Here is a 22,567-nt window from a genome sequence, read left to right as displayed (position 1 = left end):
AAAAAGGAATGAATTACTGACACATGGATGAAGCTTAAAAAATATTATGCTAAGGTAAAGAAGCCACTCACAAAATAACCATTTATATGAAATGTTCAGAATAGGGAATCTATGGAAACATAAAGTAGATTAGTGGTTGCCTAGGGTTGGTGGTGAAAGGAGTGCAGGGGAGAATGGGGAGTGTTGGCTAATAAGTACGGGGTTCCTTTTGGGGATGAATATTTTCAAAACTAAGACTGTGGTGATGGCTGAGAGACTCTGAATATCCTAAAAACAAACTACATATTTTAAACGGCAGAAATGTATAGTTGTGAATTTTATCTCAGTAAAGACATTAAATTTTAAAAAGTATAACTGGTGGCTTTCTGAGCCCAAATATAACACAAAACCTTGTTTCTTTCATACTTGTGTGTAAGTAACCATTGCTATTCTAGTTATAGAGTACCATGATAATTTATTGAAAATACCCTAGCAAAAATTTAAATCAGGAAGTTAAAATAGCTCTGAACTACATGAAATTACTCCCAAACTGAATTTTAATTTTGCACCTATTTCAGAACTATAGCCAATTTCTTGGTATCAAAACATAAGATAGGGAAGGGTATGTGCTATGGTGAGTGCTGTGAATTGTGCAAGACTGTTGAATCACAGATCTGTAATTCTGAAACAAATAATGCAAGATATGTTAAGAAAAAAGAAAAAGAAGATAGCAGGAGGGGAAGAATGAAGGGGAGTAAGTCGGAGGGGGAGACGAACCATGAGAGATGATGGACTCTGAAAAACAAACTGAGGGTTCTAGAGGAGAGGGGGTTGGGGGGATGGGTTAGCCTGGTGATGGGTATTAAGGAGGGCACGTTCTGCGTGGAGCACTGGGTGTTATGCACAAACAATGAATCATGGAACACTACATCAAAAACTAATGATGTAATGTATGGTGATTAACATAACAATAGAAAAGAATTTTAAAAAATAAAGATCTGTATGTATGAGATCAAGACTTCCAAAAAAAAAAAAAATTAAGATATATCAATTTAAAAAGCACCTGAACAGAAAATTTATTTGCCCATGGTACCATGTAGGAGGGGAAAAGTCTTTAAATCTGAACTCTACCTGCTTTAAAAATCGTTAACAGTAGTAACAAGAAATTAAAGAGATTCACAGTACCCATTATATAAGCAATGTTAACCTGTAAGTACAGATCATACCTTTTGATTTCTTGTCCTTTTTGCTTAGGAGATTCACCTCCATTCAGGATCTGTTCTAAGTTCTTTGTTTCTACTGATCCATTTGGCTCTGAATTGGACAGTCCAAGTAATGACCTTACCCGCTGAGACCGTACATCTAATATTGTATCTGTGTAACCTACTTCCTGAAGATATCTATAAGAGAAAATTTAAAATATTAAATCTCATATATTAATACCTGCAAACTTAACTCAAAATCATATCAAGGAATTTCAGAAAAGCCCATAACCCTATAAAATATAATCTTCCTTTCCCTCAAAACTTTCTTCTCTACGGACTAATTCCAATTCTAAGAGAAGGCCAATTATAAACTGAAATTTAATTAAGAAAGCATACAGTATGGCTAACACTAATTAAGGGCCTAAAAAGCCCAAGAACCCTTAAAAAGCTTTAGGAGTTGATGATATATATTACTTAAAAAGTCCACAAAGTGGTAAAGAATGAATAGAACTAAACCTCAGAACTGTGACATGCTAAGTTTAAACCTGGGTTCTTAGCCAGAGGATGATGGACAGGTTAGTTCTCTCTCTAGGATCTAAAATCTGGTACTGAAACTTCCTGTATATCTAATCTAGGATCCAGGATGAGATTTGAAAAGAAAAAAGGGACCAGATTATGACATAATACATAATGGGTCATGAATGGCTTTGTGTGATCAAGAATTTCTTCTTAAAGGATTTCACAGGCTAAGGGTGTTAAAAGGAGTCTCAGACACTACTGGAAAAGAACAAAAGATTTTTACATGAAAGCTAACGACAGGGAGACTGGTTAGGACACTAACACAGCAAGAAATAAAACTGAAGAGAAAAAAACGTGAGAAAAATAAGCAAGATATAATCTTAGAGACTTGGTGCACAAATCAACATGGCAGCAGAATGAAAGGAGATGCAAGAATTTTAGAAAAATTTCAGGTTTCTAGCTTAGATGGTGGTTCTATTCAATGAAATGAAAAATAAAAGTGTTCGAATCTGGTTTATAGGGTACCTATCAGATAATCATGTCATATCTACGAAAGTGACAACATTTATTAGGCACAATAATAAGAAAGGTCAAAGCTCAGAAGAGACTGGACTCAGTAAACAGATTTGGGAGTCATCAGTGTTTGATGGTATTTAAAGCCATGGATTTAAATGAAGTTACCCTGAGAAAAAGCTCTAGAACAGAAAGCCTTGGGACACAGACATCTAAAGGGCTAGAAAAATAAGAGAAAATCAAAAGAAAATAAAAGCAAACACTTGAGAAGTAAGGGTGGGAAATGACAGCGGGGAGTAAGTAAGAAAAAAGAGCTTAAAAAAGAATGAATAGTTAATGTCAAATATTTCCAAAAGATCAAGTAGGAACAAAAAAGGTCTCTTAAGTATGTTTGTGAGTAGCTTCAATGTAGTATCAAAGTGGAAAACAGAGTACACAGCTGAGAAATGAACAAGGAAGACTATGGAAATAAACTGTCAGAGAAAGATGTGGAGAGACAGCATATTAATCCAGGCAATAACATTAGGCTTTTATAAGAGAAATACTGTATAAGTGATTTCTCTACAGCTACTGTACTCTTCTAACAACTGCAATTCTCTTTTGCGGGAAACAGCTGCCAGCACACTCTAACCATGCGGCGGTCTGAATGAGCAGCCAAGATCTCACACAACTAGGTAAAAATAACTGACTCATGGGCGTTTATTTGATCAAGTTAAGCCAATTCTGACTAAAACAGGGGGTCCCCTGCCATCTGGAGAAAAGTGGTTTTCAGGAGAAAACACTGAAACTGATACACAGAGGAGAAGAAAACCAGAGAATAAGAACCTATCATGGGTGTTTCCAGTCCCTGAGAAGTCCTCAGGTGTATGTCAGCTCTTGTCTTCCGGGTACTCAGTTATTCAGCACTTTCCTCAATTCTGCTAGCATCCTTCCAAAGAATAATCTGTTTTTACTAAAGTTTGTTCAAGTTTTAGTCACTAAGAGTTTGGACTGATAGTTTCAAGAGTTTGAATGAAACACCAGAAACTAAAGTGATCACTATGAGGTTTAAATACATCTACAGAAGGGAAAGCAAAAAGTTAAGGGAGTTCTCACCTGAAAGCCTTCATATTTTCAGTTAAGCAGAACCTGAGGTGCTCTAATGAGTAAGGCAGAATGGGCTGAGACAGGGTAAAAGTTTAGAATATCTACTGAGGTATAATGGGAGCAGGACGTGACCAGGGTTATGGAGAAAGGCTCTCTGTAATGTTTGTACAGGAAACCATGAATATGTAAGGGCATTGAGAGGACTCTGATTTTTCTCCAAGATTTAATTAGAAACAGAAGCAGCAGAGACAGCAAGACTGAACTAGGGCTGAGATACTGCAGGTATAATAAAATGACTGGTAGGAGAGGGCAGAAGAAAGCTAGGGGTCCTACCAAAATGGTGATGGATGATGGGGTCTAAGGTAGATCTAGGTAAAAATAAAAACAAGAAAAGCCCACATCAACAAATAAAGTAAAACCAACCACAACTCAAGGAGCTTAAGGGGAAAATGAAGTAGCCAAGAAGCTAAAGATCACGGTAAGATCAGAGGGCAAATAACATGGGAGTTAGGGGTGGAAAAGGCGGAATATAAGACAAGTGTTGGATCATGGAATATTCCAGAGTAGGGTAGTTCTAGGCAGTAAGAAGATCAAAGGTCTGATCACATTTCACAGGGTTACTGAAGTGAAGCTAAACATGCATAGAGTTGAGCAGTTTGAATAATTGTAAATTACCCAGGCTATCATTAGTACACAGGTACCAAAGCTTTAAAAATATAAGGCCGAAAAACAAATAGATAAAAGACAGTAAGTAAGATATGCCACACAATTACTTCTAATACAGCAAAGAATTCAAACATCAAAAAGGTTCCTCAAAAATTCAAGTAAAAGTAGGATTTGGCAAGCCACTTATGAAAGGTTTCAGATAACCAGTTAAATTCCTCTATAAACCAGTAATACTCCCACTTAAACCCAAGTCTGTGAATTCTACAGTGATGAAATGAGAGTATCCACAAGTATGAACTCTATATTATTTTTGTTCTTGCCTTCCAGTCATCCAGTTTTTATGACATTCTACCCCACAAATAAGAAAACATCATCATCCTGAGCAGTGTTCAAAGGAACATTCAGAAGAGACAAACTTTAAAAAGATCGAAAAGTCTAATAAAGCAAGAGAGCAATTTGAAAATTCTACACACTGTCCTATAATCACCAAATAATTTTCCACTTGCAAAGTGACTGAATATAAGCACTTTCATACCTAGATCCTTAAAGAAAGCTGAAAATGAACCATTACTTACTGTCTTAACAGCTGTCTGCCTTGCTTCCAGGTTAACTGGCTATTCTGAGGTGCTGTGGGAGCTTCTGTGTCTTTGGTTTCTTCTAAAAATTAACACACACACACATAGAAAGACGATTTCATACGCATTATTTCAACTCTTGAGAAAATATTGTTGAAGTTCTCTCAGGGATAAATTCCCACAAAATATAACTAAATATTTTATAAAGGACAGAAATAAATGAACAACTATTGAGTAATTACTGTGGGTCACTCATTTTAAATGTATTTATCCCAGTCAACACTCAGGTACAACCCTCCTTGTTTTAAAATTGGGAAAACCCAAGAGTACATCAACTGTTCTACTAGAGAGTCAAAAACCAAAAGACTAGGCTTTGAAATGAAATGCTAAAAAGTATTTTTTAACTACCAGAATTCTGCTGGGTTGAATGCTTTCAAAAATAAAAAGCTGTATTTAATATTTACTTAAGCTATTCAAAATCAACACTTAGGAAAACTACTGAATAACTTAATTTTGAGTCTGTATCAGTTAACTTTAAGTCCATATCATAACATTTTATATAATCAATTTCATTTTAAGAACTAAAACTTAAGGGGTGCCTAGGTGGCTCAGTCGTTAAGTGTCTGCCTTCGGCTCAGGTCATGGTCCCAGGGTCCTGGGATCGAGCCCTGCCTCAGGCTCCCTGCTCCGCAGGAAGCCTGCTTCTCCCTCTCCCACTCCCCCTGTTTGTGTCCCCTCTCTCATTGTGTCTCTCTCAAGTAAATAAAATCTTTAAAAAAAAAAAAAAAAAGAACTAAAACTTAAACCAGAAAATAGTTTCTACTACAAGTAAAAAGTCATGTATTATTCTGGAATAAAAGTATATACATTAAGAGAGAGTTTAATAAATACTATAGGGGGGGTCTGGGTGGCTCAGTCAGTTAAGCATCCAACTCTTGATTTCGGCTCAGGTCATAATCTCAGGGTGGTGAGATCGAGCCCCATGCCAAGCTCCACATCAGTGGGGAGTCTGCTTCTCTCCTTCTCCCTCTCCTGCTGGTCCCTCTCCCCACTCTCTCTCTCTCTAATAAATAAATACATCTTTTAAAAAAAATACTATAATCTGTAGGAAGTCAAGCTCTCAATAAGTATCCCTAGAGAGATTTAAAACTATGTATCAGCACTAATGATATCACAGAAATATTTTCCTATAAAGTCCCATTATGAAAATAAAGATAGGGGCGCCTGGGTGTCTCAGTCGTTAAGCATCTGCCTTCGGCTCAGGTCATGTTCCCTGAGTCCTGGGATCAAGCCCCGCATCGGGCTCCCTGCTCAGCAGGAAGCCTGCTTCTCCCTCTCCCACTCTCCCTGCTTGTGTTCCCTCTCTCGCTGTATGTCTCTCTGTCAAATAAATAAATAAACATCATAAAGAAAGACAGACAGACAGAAAGAAAGCAAAGAGAGAGGATCATAGAAGATCAGCCCTCACACTGAATGTTGACAACCCTTAGCATGGCTCACAGTTGTTGGGCTCCTAGACTCCTCAGAGTCATGAGAACAAATACTGGTAGCAGGCATTACTTCTCTAAGCCTAACAATCCCATTATTAACATCTTTTCATTCTTACCCTGAACACAGGGATTTCTAAGATTTCTAGAAATAATTATTGCACCCTAATAGTCTACTTTTCTGTTTATAATTTTTTCTATTTATACCATTTGTTTACTGTGTACTTACATATAATATATAACCACTGGAGAAAAAAATACATTTAAATACATTTTTAGAAAGAACTATAACTGCCCCAAATCCTATCACCAAGTGTTAGTACTTACGAATTTATCAATCCCTATTTTTCATCTCAAAATACATAAACTTCTCCTTTCTTAAAAAAAGGGGGGGCAATGTGTGCACTGTACTATAAGCTGCTTGTGACAACATACTTCAACATTCTCTTGATGGCAATATAGATTAATATCATAAAATTATTCCATAGAAAGTATATTTAATTTAGCTAGTCCACTAATGTTGACATTAGTTTCCACTTTTCCCTATTATAAATAATGCTAAGAATATCCCTGAAGTACAACAGAAGCATACAGCTCAATTAATTTTTTAACACACCAACATAACCAGTTCCTCGATGAAGAAACAAAACATTTATCAGCACCCCAAAAGCTTTCCTTGTGCCCTCTTCCAATTACTAGACACTCCTAAAAGGATAGCAATACTATCCTGATTTATAAAACCTAGGTTAATTTTTGAACTTTATATTCATGAAATCATTTATATCAATTTTCAGTTTTATGTTACCTGTCCATGTTGTCAGGCGTAGTTACGAGTTTGTTCATTTTTGTTGCTAAAGAGCATTCCACTATGCTAAAATATCACACAGTATTATGTACCCATTCTAACACTGCAGGTCATTCAAGTTGTTTCCATATTTTTATTACAAGATACTATATACAAGCCTTATGATGAACATATGTAAGCCTTTTAAGGAGTAGAATACCTAGAAGTAGAATTACTGGACCACAGAGCACGCTGCTATGGCTATGTTCCCTTTAGTATCACTGACAAACCACTTTTAGAGCAGTTCAATCAATTTTCAATCCCAACACCAGTAGGTATGGTTGTTCTAAATCCTCATCAACACGACCTTTTTTCTCTTTTGTATTTTATTTTGGCCATTCTGGTAGGTGTCCAATTGTATACACTGCACTTTGGTTGTATTTCCTCAATAAGTAATAAAATTGAATCTCATTTCATCTACTTATTGGCCATTTGGATATCTTCTCTTATGGGCTGCCTTTTCAAGTCTTTTGCCTATTTTTCTACTGTTAGAATTTTTTTTTCCTGAATGTATGAAAAAGAGCTCTTTACATATTTAGATACATAGGGTTAAATCGGTTTAGGATACATACACATACTGGTATTACTGAGGCACAGGTATAAAAACATGCATATCTTGTACTTCTGTCAAGACAATATTTTACACATTTTTTTTTACATTTTGATTTATTTTGTGTATATATAAAAGACAACACTAATTTAATGTCTATCTCAATCCATACTTTGATGTAAGTAATTTTATTCCACTTTGTTTCCATGTTGTATTTTGCCCATCCCTTCATTGTTTTCCCCTGCTCAACACCATGAAGTTTTTCTACATCAATAAAAGCAATCTATTTTGCTATTATTGTTCCCATAAATAAAATACTTGGATGTCATTGTATTCCTCATTTTAAGGAAGTTTTAATTGTTAAATTTATACAGATAAAAACAGAGTTGTTTTTAATCTTACCTCGGTTATAGGCAGTAGAGATTTATCTGCTAATGATCTGTTTTATACAAGTTGTTGTACTGAGACCAGCTAGCCAATTCTGACTCTAGCTCCAGGAACAATGAAGCTGCAACTAGCCACCTTCCTCACATTTATGAAGACCAAGTTAGTGGGGATAGCCCTCGAGTTAGAAAGTGAATACTTATTTTGTGAATATTCTAACCATATTAGAAAGAAAAAGGAACTCAAAGAAAAGTTCTGAATTCATTAGGTTGTGTGAAGCTACTCTACTCCCTCTAACTGCAATAAGACTACTGTAGTTAAACAAGGCCCAAAATATATAGACCTTCCATCTTTTTATCATTTATTGTTGCTTTTCCAAGGATTAGGCCACAATATTGTTCCCTACTATCAAAGTGAACCTTCATAATCACTGAAAAGCCAGACCAAAGGAAACCCACGCAGGATGCTTGGGTGGCTCAGTCGGTTAAGCGTCTGCCTTCAGCTCAGGTCATGATCCCAGGGTCCTGGGATTGAGTCCTGCATCTGGATCCTTGCTCAGCGGAGAGCCTGCTTCTCCCTCTGCCTGCCTTTCTCTCTTTTTCTGTCTCTGACAAATAAATAAAATCTTTAAAAAAAAAAAAAAAGGAAACCCATGCTGCTCATATTTTCTTTCTTAATTTTATATATATGCCAACAACCTGAAGATATAATAAATGGTAAAATAAGTAGAGAAAAATTAAATCAACTGCAGGTTGTATGTATGAAGTGTTTTGCCAAGTTCTAAGTACTTAACATTAAACTTAATATTAAATTAATAGTATTTAATATTAAACTAAAAACCAATTAAATTTTTAAAATTTACTCTGCCACCTAAAAAAAAAATCCATACATGTTTTATTTTCCCTACTATATATGCTTTGACTTTATTAGATATGGTACAACCATAGGAGAGGAAAAATTGCATATCCAAATAAAGACACACTTTTTTGTCTTAGTAACCAGCATCCAAGAACAGCATAGAATTCAATCTGACTGCACCATCAAAATGTGTATGAGTTGTAAATATACCTGAAATAAGAAATTGGTAATATTCCCAATGTTGTATAATATAAATCAAAATAATCCTCATTTATTATTAGATGTTTAGACGACTCAAACTGTATCGCTTCTCGGCCTTTTGGCTAAGATCAAGTGTGGACTACTCAAACTGTAATCATATAGAACCCTAAAGTTATCATTAAACTGTTAGCCTTTTCCTATATCCAGCCATCTCTTCCCAGCATAACTGTTCATCAGATACTACTCTCACCCTCAATATCCATTCATTTAATTTAGTGCAAGATGCAAAATTTAGTATAGTTGCAAGATGAAGTGAAGACTTTTTTTTTCCTTCTCTTAACCTTATTTGGCTGCCTATGAGGTTTCCAAATTCAATCAAATTTCCAATTTTCAGAATTAAACTGTGTGAATCACAGCTTCTCCAGATAAAAAGAACTTTGTAATAATAAAAAATTAAGCTCATACGGGCTAAGAATTACCTACAAGTATAGAAAGAACTGTTTCATTACCTTTCACCTCTAATTAATACCAAAAATGCACCCACAATTTTACAAAGGTTTCAACACAAGGAAAACAGGATAAATAGCCTCAGGATTGAGATGTAGATAAAACTACTTATTCATTTATTATTTTCCCAAAACACTAGATAATATTACAGTCGTCAACCATTTGACTAACCAATGCTATCAAAGCAAAATGAGGGTGAAGAAAACATGTCTGTTACATAAAAATGAGCTTAAACCAATTTTTCTTGAATTGGGTCGGGAGAAGGTTAACAGAAGAATCAAGTTTACCTGATTCAAAGGTTGGCATTTTCAAATCACCTTGGTTCAGTTCTGTGCCATATTTTAATTTGTGATATTTTGCCCTGAAAATTCAATAATAAATTGTTGAAAGAAAGTATTTTCTCCTTTTCTACACAGTTAATACTGGTACATATTTCTCTAATAACAAATAAAACATAATATGAATGTCTAAGTTTTACTTGCAAAGGAAGTTAGAAAAAAAGGTGCACTGCTGTGAAAGAAAAAATGTAAATTACCCAATTAACGTATACACCTGAGTAAAGATAATTTTTTCCTGATCTTTAAAGAAAAAAAAAACCCCAAAACTTAGGTTCCATAACAAAAGACGAAAATTATTTCCACTTTAAAGATTTAAATCTTTTCTTTTCCCATTATAAGAATCAAATCAAAGTATCATCTTGTATTTTGGGCAGGGTTTCATTTCTTTCAAAGAGCTTTTTTTTTTTAAGTAGATTATTCTTTTATTTATACATTTTTTTAAGATTTTATTTACTTACTTATTTTCCATTCAGTATGTGCCCTCTTTAATACCCATCACCAGGCTAACCCATCCCCCACCCCCTCCCCTCTAGAACCCTCAGTTTGTTTCTCAGAGTCCATCGTCTCTCATGGTTCGTCCCCCCCTCCGACTTCCCCCCCTTCAAAGAGCTTTTAAATACACTGTACACTAGTATTAAAAAAATACTGTTCTACTAGAAAATGAGGTACACATACCTTTCTTGTTTTAATGCATACTCTAACATCTTTATTCTTCTTACTAAATCCTTCTTCAAGTTTTCTTGACCTTTTCTTTCTCCTTGCAAAAATGCTATCCGGGCCTAAAAATATAAAAGATCCATTTATTTTCATTTTTTCCTAACAATACACAGGGAACCAAAAATAAGAAAACGTGACAGCAAGTTTTAAAATTCATAGAAACAGTCAACCAAACTTTGCTAGTAACACATTTTAAAAATAAACATGACTATAAATCAGCAATTTGCTTACAATCTTAAAGTCTTTAATATTAGTAATTTTTACATAATCATAAAAGGAAATCTTATAAAAATTGAACCTACTTCCTAACATATAAGTCACAAAGAACTAAAAACTATTATTTTCATAAATAGATAAAATATTTTTACCAAAATGAGATACTGGTTGTTTCAAAAAACAGTAATAATACCTCGAAAGCATTTTCTTTATGAAATACTTAAAAATTATAATCTTTTCTCTTCTACCCACCCACTCCAAATTCTTTCAATTCTTGAAACACCACCACCACAGTATTGCAAATAGTTTAAGTAAAGCCACCAACGTTCAAAGAACTCATTACTTTCTCTTGTCATTTTTCTACTGTGAGAGGAATTTTTTTTTTTTTAATTCCCTTATTTCCTATGAGAGGTAACTCTCTTATCTTTTTCTGGCCCCTCCTATCATGTCAGTCCCCTTTATACACCCAACACTAAAGAGTAATGTTTAAAGAGACTAGCATCTGTGTGGGGACATTTGCCATTATGCACATAACAATAAAATTAACTTCCACATAGGGGAGAATGCTCTTGCTGAGATAACCTATAGGTGTATTTGTTAAGAAAAAGGAAGCTACTTAGTAACCTAAATCATGATTAATGGAATCAGAACACATGAATTCTGCTGAATGATGTAACCCATTCAGTTAGGATCTGTTCATTTCTATAAAAGAAATAGCCAACAGACCAGCTAAATCAAGCTGATTAATAAAAACATAGGACTATTAAATGCCCACTGCCATCAAAACGAGCTCTTCTCTATTATCCTTTATTTTTTTTTAAGATTTATTATATTTATTTGAGAGAGAGAAAGAGAGTGAGCACAAGCAGGGGAGAAAAGCAGAGGGAGAGGGAGAAGGAGACTTCCCCTTGAGTAGGGAGCCTGATTCCAGACTAGATCACAGGACCCCTGAGATCATGACCTGAGCAGAAGGCAGACGCTTAACCGACAGAGCCACCCAGGTGTCCATTATCCTTTAAAAATAAAAAACAAAAAACACAAAACATGAGGGGCGCCAGGGTAGCTTGGAACAGTTAAGCTAAGCATCGGACTCTTGATGATCTCAGGGTCGTGAGATCGAAACGAGCTTAAGATTCTTTCTCTCTCAAAAAAAAAAAAAAAAAAAAGATTCTTTCTCTCTCTCTCCCGCCCCCTCCACCACTTGCTCTCTCACTCTCTCTGAAATAAAAAAGAAAAAGAAATCATCTATAACTCCTTAACACCTGAGATGTTAGCTACATAATACCTCCAAATACAAATTTCAAAACAAAAATAAAACGTCTAGGAGGGATGGTAACTATTCAGAACCTAACAGTCTAATATTCTAAAGAGAAAGTATGACTCCCCTGAGCCATAAAGCAAAAGCGAAACGTCAATTTCATCACACAGCCTCAAGAAATTCTGATTAAGTTTTTTGCCTGCATCAACTTTCTTTTTTTTCACCCCAGTAAATGCAATCACCATCCACTGTCACCATACAACACCCTTACAGTACTATTGACTATATTCTTTACGGGGACTTTTCATTCCCTAACTTACCATTCTGTAACTGGAAGTTGTACTTTTTTTTTTTTATTTCATTCGAGACACAGAGATAGAGAGAGAGAGAGAGAGAGAGAGCGCATGAGCAGGGGGAGAAGCAGTGGGAGGGGGAGAAGCAGGCTCCCCGCTGAGCAGGGAGCCCGATGTGGGGTTCATTCCCAGGACCCTGGGATCACGACCCCATGAGTCGAAGGCAGACGCTTAACCATCTGAGCTGCCCAGGCGCCCCTGGAAGTTGTACCTCTTAAACCACTTCACCTATTTTGTCTATCCCCCCAACGGCCTCACCTCTGGCAACCACCAGTTCGCTGTATTTATGATACTGTTTCTGTTTTTTGTTTGTTCAATTTACTTTGTTTAGATTCCATATAAAAGTGAGATCATATAGTATTTCTCTTTTTTTGGCTTATTTCACTTAGCAGAATACCTTCTAGGTCCATCAATGTTGTCCCAAATGGCAAGATCTCATTCTTTTTACGGCTGAGTAATATTCCATTGTGTAATATTCCATCATCTTTATCTGTTCAACTATCAATGGATAATTAGGTTGTTTCTGTATCTTGGCTATTGTAAATAATGCTGCAATGAACACAGGGGTGCATATCTCTTTTTCCAATTAGCATTTCCAATGTGGGGCTCGATCCCAGGACCCAGGATCATGACCCGAGCCAAAGGAAGATGCTTAACTGACTGAGCCACCTAAGTGCCCCAGAACCATCCTTGTATTGACTTCAAAAAAAAAAAAAAAAAGCAAAAACCATTATCACATACGATAAAAACATTATGTGACTCCAATTTCCAGATCTTATAAGCATACTGTAATTAGCAGTGGAAAAAGATGAAAGAAACTCATTTTATTCTGCTTCTTAAAATGCAGTAATCAGGGGCGCCAAGGTGGCTCAGTCAGTTAAGCGTCTGCCTTCGGCTCAGGTCATGATCCCTGGGTCCCAGGACTGAGTCCCACATTGGGCTCCCTACTCAACAGGGGTCTGCTTCTCTCTTTGTCAAATAAATAAACAAAATCTTAAAAAAAAAAAAAACAGTAATCAGTGATTTTCCAATGAGAAAGGCACTGAAAGTCGAAGTCTCAAGTCCTCTAAAGGATTAAAAAAAAAAAAACCTAAACAGTGGCAATGTTTCCTTTTAGAATCTTACACTGTTGTCTATGGTCTACTGAAGCAGACACTAGAATCTTAGCCTATTGTGAGAATTCATTTTCATTTCTTGTCTTGGCATTTTCCTATTAAAAACCATCCATCCATACAGAATCTAGTACATTAAATAAGCAAGAATCCCACAGCAGCTTTTGAACAGGAGTTGAAAGAAGATAATTCACAAACAAAAAGGACAAAAAAAGGTGAGAATTCATTAAGAAAACACCTTTAAAAGGACATGTCCTAATCCAAACTACATGGAGATGAGGATAAAAAGAAAATATCAGATATATCATGACTGCTGGACATGGCCTTATGACCTCACATCACAGAATATCTACATAGATATTCTGACTTAAAAGGTAAAGATTATGTCTGATAGTGATAAAAAAAAAGACCAATTAAATAAGAGACAGTGTTTAATAAAGGTTCACTGAAATGAATTCCGAGCTGTTTTTACAAGTCATAATGCACCATTAGTAGCATCATCTCAGCAAATAAATACTTTAAAAATGCAAAAAAAAAAAAAAAAAAAAAAGGGACACCTGGGTGGCTCAGTCAGTTAAGCCCCTGCCTTCGGCTCAGGTCATGATACCAGAGTCCTGGAATCAAGCCCAAAATCCAGCTCCTTGCTCAGCGGGGAGACTGCTTCTCTCTCTCCCTCTGCCTCCTCACCCCCGCTTGTGCTCTCTTTCTCTATCAAAATAAACAAATAAAATCTTTAAAAAAAAAAAAGTAACTGCAAAAAAGCATATTTACAATGGCAACAAAAAACAAAAGTATCTAGGAATAAACCAACAAAAATGTGCAAGATCTCTGCACGAAAAACTGCAACCTGTACAAAAAAGACAACCTAAATGGAGTAGCAGACTCATAAAAAACAATTTTCATGCAAACTGCGAGTTAATGCAATTCCAATCAAACTTTCAGTGTGTGTGTGTGCGTGTGTGTGTGTGTGTGTGTGTGTGTAACTTGACAAAATGATCCTAAAATTTATGAAGAAATTCAAATTGCCAAGAACAGGCGAGACAATCCCCAAGGAGGAAATGGTAGAACCTGCTCTACCAGAAAGTAAGATGGTTTATAAAACTAGAGAAATTAAAACAGTGATTGGTGCAGGGATAGACAAATAGATAAAAGAAAAAAAAAAAAAAAACCCAGAAACAAACCAATATATATGAGGTCACATGATTCATGAAAATAGAAGTTTAGAACAAAGAATGGCCCTTTCAGAACTTGTGCTTAGTATACAGGGTAAACACATGGGGGAAGGGAGATGAAATAAAACTTCTGCCTGATACATCAGTTGTAGGAGGATTACAGATCTAAATGTGAAGGCAGAATAATGCTTTTAGGATCTAATATATATCTTCAAAATTTCAGATTAAGGAAAAAATTCTTTAACAAGACAAAAGCATTAGCCATAAAGAAAAGGAACAATAAATTCATTACCATTTTAAAAGTTCTGTTCAAGGCACAGCAGGGATTAGTAACCTGCTTCAGGCTTGTTTTTGGACAGCCCCAGAGTGAAAAATGGCTTAAAAAAAAAAACAAAAGAATGTGTAACACAGACCCAATATGGCCCATATAGCCTAATACATTTACTACTGAAGTTTATAAACCTCCTATACTATTATCAGACAAAAAAGATTTTAAATAAAAAAAGACTGCAAGAGACAGAGGACATTATATATTAATAAAACGTGCAATAAAAAAGATAACAATTACAAATATTTATGTACTTAAGATCATCAAAATATATGAAGCAAAAACTGAAGAGGGAAATAGTTCCACAGTAATAGCTAGAGACTTCAATATCCCACTTTCAATAACAGATCAAAGAATCAGACAGAAGATAAGGAAACAAGAGGACTTCAACAACCCAATAAACCAACTAGATCTAACAGACATATATAGAACACTCTACCCAACAAGAGAATACACATTCTTCTCAAGTATGCATGGGATATTCTCCAGGATGGACCATATGTTCACCACAAATTAAGTCTCAGTATTAAAACGATAAATACCATAAAAAAATTTCAACAAAACAAAAAAGAAATCAGTAACAAAACTGGAAAACGCACAAATTAGTAGAAATTGAACACCACACTCAAGCAACTAACGGAACAAATCACCAGAAATATTAGAAAATACTTAGGAATAAAAATGGAAATACGGCATACCAAAATCTATGGGATGCAACAAACGCAGTGCTGAGGGGAAAATTTACAGCTATAAATGCTTATATAAAAAGAAGAGGGCTCCTGGGTGGCTGAGTTTGTTAAGCGTCTGCCTTTGGCTCAAGTCACAATCCTGGAGTTCTGAGATGGAGCCCCTCATTGGGCTCCCTGCTCAGAGGGGAGTCCCTTCTCCCTCTACCTCTGCTTCTCTCCCCCAACTTGTTCTTGCTCGCTCTCTTTCAAATAAATAAATAAAATCTTACAAAAAAAAAAAATCTCAAATTAACAACATAGCATTACTATTTAAGGAACAAGAAAAAGAACAAATCAAACCCAAAGGTAGCAGAAGGAAAGAAGTAATAAAGATTAAAGCAAAGACAAAAAAAAAAACAGAAAAAAATCAACAAAACCAAAACCTGATTCATCAAAAGTATCAACAAAATTGACAAAATGTTAGTTGGGTCCACTAAGAAAAAAAGAAAAGACACAAATATTAAAATAAAAAACATAAGTGGACTCATTACAACCAATTCTACAGAAATAAAAGGACTGGAAGAGTACTATCAACAACTGCACACCAACAAATTGGATAACCCAGTAACATAAAACCTAACCAGATTGAATGATGAAGGAAGAGAAAATCAGAAAAGACCACTTGCAGATTGATTCAGTATTCAAAAATCCCTCATACAGGGGTGCCTGGGTGGCTTAGTCCATTAAGACTCTGACTCTTGATTTAGGCTCAGGTCATGATCTCATGGTCATGAGGTTGAGCCCTGTGTCTTTGGGCTCCCCATTCAGCAGGGAGTCCACTTCTCTCTTTTTCCCTCTGCCCTTCCCCCTGCCTGCACGTGTTCTCCCTCTAAAATAAATACATAAATCTTTTTTTAAAAATAAAAATCCCTTATACAAAAAAAACCCTGGACATGGGTTTTTTGTGAATCCTGCCAAACATTTAAAGAATTAACATAAATCCTTCTAAAACATTTCTAAAAATTGAAGATAAAACACTCTTTAACTCATCAATGCCAGCAATGCCCCATACCAAAGCCAGACACAAACACTGTAAGAAAACTACAGACCAATATCTCTTATCAACACTTACGTAAAGACCCTCAACATAATACTAGTAAATCAAATTCAGCAGCGTATTACAAAGACTGTACACCACGACCAAGTGAGATTTATTCCTTGAATGCAAGGATGGTTTAACACAAGAAAACCAATCAATGTAAGGCACCTCATTAATAGAATAAAGGGGAAAAACTGCAAAACCATTTCAACCAATGCAGAAAAAGAATTTGACAAAATTCAACACCCTGGGGCGCCTGGGTGGCTCAGTCGTTAAGCGTCTGCCTTCGGCTCAGGTCATGATCCCAGGGTGCTGGGATCGAGCCCCGCATCGGGCTCCCTGCTCCGCGGGAAGCCTGCTTCTCCCTCTCCCACTCCCCCTGCTTGTGTTCCCTCTCTCGCTGTGTCTCTGTCAAATAAATAAATAAAATCTTAAAAAAAAAAATCAACACCTTTTCATGACAAAAAAAACAAAACACTCAACAAACTAGGAATAAAATAAAACTATCTCAACATAACAAAAAAGCCATATATGAAAAGCCCACAACAAACATCATACTCAATAGTTTAAGACTGAAAGCTTTCCCTCTAAAATCAGAACAGGGGAAAGGGGTAGGTGTGCCTGGTGCCTGAGTGGCTCAGTCAGTAAGCATCCGACTCTTGGTCTCAACTCAGGTCTTGATCTCAGGGTCATGAATTCAAGCCCCGTGTTTGGGTTCCATGCTGGGCATGGAGTCTACTTAAAAATAAATAAATAGGGGCGCCTGGGTGGCTCAGTCAGTTCAGCGGCTGCCTTCAGCTCAGGTCATGATCCCAGGGTCGTGGGATCGAGCCCCACATCGGGCTCCCTGCTGAGCAGGGAGCCTGCTTCTCCCTTTCCCTCTGCTGCTCTGCTTGTGCTCTCTCTGTGTGTCAAATAAACAAATAAAATCTTTATATATATATAAATATAAATAAATCAAATCAAATGAGAACAAGGGAAGGATGCCTATGTCAACACTCCTATACAATACAGAACTATAAATACTGGCCAGAGTAATGAGGCAAGAAAAATAAAGAAATCCAAATTAGAAAAGAAGTAAAATTATCTCTGTTCACAGATAATATGGCCTTATATGTAAAAAACCCAAAAGACTCCATAAAAATGTTAGAACTAACAAATTAAGGAAAGTACCAGGATATTGTCACACAAAATCAACAGCATTTCTTTTCTCTTTTTTTTTTTCCTTTTTTTGGGGGGGTGGGGGAAAGGCAAAGGGAGAGGGAGAGAAAGAATCTTAAACATGCTCCACGCCCAGCACAAAACCCAATACGGGGTTTGATCTCACAATCCTGAGAACATGACCTGAGCGAAAATCAAGAGTCAGACACTTAACCGACTGAGCCACCCAGACGCCCTCAACAGCATTTCTATATACCATCAATGAACAATCATGAAAGGAAATTATAAAACAATTCCATTTTTAAAAGCATCAAAAAGAATAAATTAACTTGGGAATTAACCAAGGAGGTGAAGGACTGGTACAGTGAAAAGTACAAAATAATGCTGAATGAAATTAAAGACTGAAATAAATGGAAACACATTTCATGTTCATGGACTAGACACTTTTTTTTTTTTAAAGATTTTATTTATTCATTTGACAGAGAGAAACACAGCGAGAGAGGGAACACAGAGAGAGTAGGAGAGGGAGAAGCAGGCTCCCCGCTGAGCAGGGAGCCCAACGTAGGGCTCAATCCCAGGACCCTGGGATCACGATCTGAGCCGAAGGCAGACGCTTAACGAATGAGCCACCCAGGAGCCCCTAGAACACTATTATTAAAATATCAAACTACCCAAATTTATAGATTCAGTGCAATTCTTTTCAAAATCCCAATGACATTTCTTGCAGAAATAGAAAAATCCATACTAAAATTTGCATGGAATCTCAGGGGACCCCTAAATAGCCAAACAGTCTTGAAAAAGAATGAAGCTGGAGGCCTTTCCTAAGTTCAAAACATACTACACAAAGCAAAAGTTATCAAGACAGTATGATACTGGCAAAAAGACAGACATACAGACCAATGGAACAGAAATGAGAGACCAAAAATAAACCCTTAACATATAGGTCAAATGATCTTTTACAAGGACACCCAGACCACACAGTGAAGAAAGAACAGTCTTTTCAACAGGTGCTATTGGGAAAAATGAATATTCACATGCAAAAGAATGAAGTCAGATTGTTCATACACCATAAATTAATTCAGAATGGATCAAAGACCTAAACATAAGATCTAAAACTATAAAGTTAAAAGAAAACATAGGACAAAAGCTTCAAAACACTGGATTTGGGAATGATTTCCTGGATATGAAACCAAAAGCCCAGGTAACAGAAGAAAAAACTGACAAATGGACATGATGAAAATTTAAAACTTTTGCACATCAATGGAAACTGCCAACAAAGTGAAAAAGGAATCTATGGAACGGCAGGAAATATTTGCAAATTGTGTCTGATAAGAGATTAATATACAGAATATATAGACCATTTCTAAAACTTAAGAACAACAAAAAACCCAATTAAAAAATGGATGAAAGACTTGAATAGGTATTTCTCCAAAGAAGATACAACATTGGCCAATAAGCACAGAAAAACATGACTTACACCACTTATCATCAGGGAAGCCTCCTATGAGATACTACACCTCATTAGGACAGCTACTATTAAAAACAGTAACAACAACAAAAAGCATTGGTGAGGATCTGAAGAAACTGGAAACCTTGTGTAAATTGTCAGTAAAATGATAGAGCCATTGTGGAAGATAATATGGTGGTTCCTCAAAAAATTAAAAATAGAACTACCATATTACCCAGGCGCCTGGGTGGCACAGTCGGGTTGAATGGCCAACTCCTGTTTTAGGCTCAGGTCGTGATCTCAGCGTCATGAGATCAAGCCCTGCATCAGACTGTGCTCAGCGTGGAATCTGCATGGGACTCTCCCTCCCTCTGCCCCTCACCCATGCATGCTCTTGCACGCATGCTCTCTCTCTCTCAAAGTAAATAAATAAATCTTAAAAACAATTATATTACCCAGCAATTTCAGTTCTGGGCATATACTAAAAAAGACTGAAAGCATGGTCTTGAAGAGAAATTTACAGACCCATGTTAACAGTAACACCATTCATTATAGCTAAAACCTATAAGCAACCCAAGTGTCCATCAAAAGATAAATGGAGGCACCTAGGTGGCTCAGTCAGTTAAGCATCTGACTCTTGATTTCAGTTCAGGTCATGATCTCAAGGTCGTGAGATTGAGCCCTGCGCTGGGGCTCTGTGCTCAGCAGGGAGAAAAATTAGGTTTGTGTTTGATGAGTTTTTAATATAAATACAAAAACGAAAAGCATGATACTTCAAAAAGAAGCATCAGACTTAATTAAAATTGAAAATACTTCTGCTCTGCAAAAGACATTATTAAGAGAATGAAAAGACATACCACAGACTGGGAGAAAATATCTGTAAAAACACATATCTGATTTAAGGACTACTACTCATTACCTACAAAGAATTCTTAAAACAACTCTTATTAACAACCAAAATTTTAAAAGAGAAAAAGATCTGAACAAACATGTCAACAAAGAAGATACACAGGTGGCAAATAAGCATCTGAAAAGATACTTCACATCACTGTCATCGGGAATATGCAAAGTACAACAATAATGAGATACCACTACACATCCATTAGAATGGCTGAAATCCAAAACACAGGCCAGTATGTGAAGCAACACAAACTCATTCATTCCTGATGAGAATGCAAAATGGTACAGCCGCTTTAGGAACCTGTATGGCAGTCTTTTATTACAAACTAAACATACTCTTACCCTAAGAGTTCTCAATCATGCTCCTTTGGTACTTACCTAAACTAGCTGAAAACCTTTGTCTACACAAAAATCTACACATGAATGTTTAAAGCTGTTTTATTATTAACTGCCCAAACCTGGAATCAACCAAGACATCCTTCAACAAGTGAATGGATAAACTGTGGAACATCCATACAAGGGAACACATTTCATCAATAAAAAGAGATGAGCTATCAAGCCATGTAAAGGTATGGAGGAACCTTAAATGGATATTCCAAAAAGTGAAAGAAGCCAGTCTGGAGAAGCCACATATTGCATAATTCCAACTATAACATTATAGAAAAGGCAAGACTACCAACACAGCAAAAAAATCAGTGGCTTCCAAATGTTCAGGGATATGGGGGAAGATGAATAGGTGAAGCACAGGGTATTTTTAAGGGTTACGAAACTGTTCTGTAGGATACCGTAACGATGAATCCATAACATTATGCTTTTGTCAAAACCTACAGACCAGTACAACACAAAATGAACATTAAAGCAAACTATGGACTGCAGTTAATAACATTCAAAACTGGTTCATTAATTGTAGCAAAGGTACCACTCTAATGCAAGATGTTAATAACAGAGAAAAAATGTTTTTTGGGGGGTTGGGGGCATGGCACACATGGGAGCTCTATGCCATATGCTCAATTTTTCTGTAAACCTAAAATTATTCAAAATATTCATCAACAAGTATTGGTGAGGATGTAGAAAAACTGGAACTCTTGTGCACTGCTGATGGAATTATGATACAACCATTACATGCATGAAATACTGTGAAGGTTCCTTGAAATAATAAAAATAAAACTATCAAATATGATCCAGCAATTCCACTTTTGAGTATATATACCCAAAAGAATTTAAAGCCAGGTCTTGAAGAGATATTTGCATATCCATATTCATAGCAGCCTTATACAAAACAGCCAAGAGGTGGAAGAAACACAACTGTCCATCAGCTGATGAATGGACAAACAAAATGTGGCATATACATACTAAGAAGAATTATTCGGCCTTAAAACGGAAAGAAATCCTGCCACATGCTACATGAATGAACCATCAGGACATACTGTGTCAAATGAGGCAGTCACATTAAGGACAAATATGTACCTTTCACTTTTTATGAAGTATGTAAAAGTAGTGAAATTGATAGTAAATGAAAGTCAAATGGCGTTTAAAAAGGAGAGGGGGAGAGACACCTGGGTGGTTAGTTAAGTGTTTTGATTCTTGATTTCAGCTCAGGTCTTGATCTCAGGGTTGTGAGTTCAAGCCCCATACAGGGCTCCAAAAAAAAAAAAAAAAAAAAAGGAGAGGGGTAGGAACTGTCGTTTAATGTTTCAGATTTGCAAGATGAAAAAGTTCTGAAGATCTGTTTCACAACAGTGTGAATATACTTATCATTAATGAATTGTACACTTAAAAAAAATTGTGCTAGCAATGTCCACAATAGCCAAACTGTGGAAAGAGCCAAGATGTCAGTCAGAGAAAGACATGTATCATATGACCTCACTGATATGAGGAATTCTTAATCTCAGGAAACAAACTGAGGGTTGCTGGAGTGGTGGGGGGTGGGAGGGATGGGGTAGCTGGGTGATAGACATTGGGGAGGGTATGTGCTATGGTGAGCGCTGTGAATTGTGTTAAGACTGTTGAATCACAGACCTGTACCTCTGAAACAAATAATACATTATATGTTAAAAAAAAGAAGAAGATAGCAGGAGGGGAAGAATGAGGGGGGGAAATCGGAGGGAGAGATGAACCATGAGAGACTATGGACTCTGAAAAACAAACTGAGGGTTCTAAAGGGGAGGAGGATGGGGGGATGGGTTAGCCTGGTGATGGGTGTTAAAGAGGGCACGTTCTGCGTGGAGCACTGAGTGTTATATGCAAACAATGAATATGGAACACTACATCCAAAACTAATGATGTAATGTATGGTGATTAACATAACATAATAAAACTTTTTTTTTAAAAAAAGCAAACCGGATGGAAGAAGCTATTTGCTAAACATATAGAGGAGAATGGGATCATATACATAATACAGAATCAATATCCACTCCCCCAAAA

At 36.3% G+C, this 22,567-nt stretch overlaps 1 protein-coding gene across 2 annotated transcripts in view; it reads right to left on the bottom strand.

Annotated features, from left to right (window-relative positions):
• STRN3 (striatin 3) overlaps positions 1–22,567 on the bottom strand; it is a 104,240-nt gene that overhangs the window by 46,246 nt on the left and 35,427 nt on the right. For both annotated transcript variants that reach the window (XM_028114903.2, XM_028114904.2), the window contains exons 2-5: positions 10,388–10,491; positions 9,662–9,735; positions 4,544–4,625; positions 1,206–1,379 (exon numbers count right to left, since the gene is read on the bottom strand). In XM_028114903.2, coding sequence (XP_027970704.1) covers positions 1,206–1,379; positions 4,544–4,625; positions 9,662–9,735; positions 10,388–10,491 — 434 coding nt within the window. The remainder of the gene's footprint in view (positions 1–1,205; positions 1,380–4,543; positions 4,626–9,661; positions 9,736–10,387; positions 10,492–22,567) is intronic.

Source organism: Eumetopias jubatus, unplaced genomic scaffold (genome assembly GCF_037043125.1).
Source record: "Eumetopias jubatus isolate StellerSeaLion01/CBP00866 unplaced genomic scaffold, mEumJub1_p1.0 scaffold_7, whole genome shotgun sequence".
Taxonomy (NCBI): Eukaryota; Metazoa; Chordata; class Mammalia; order Carnivora; family Otariidae; genus Eumetopias; species Eumetopias jubatus.
Note: the sequence above shows the minus strand (reverse complement) of the source record. Positions and strands in the feature narration are given on the sequence as shown.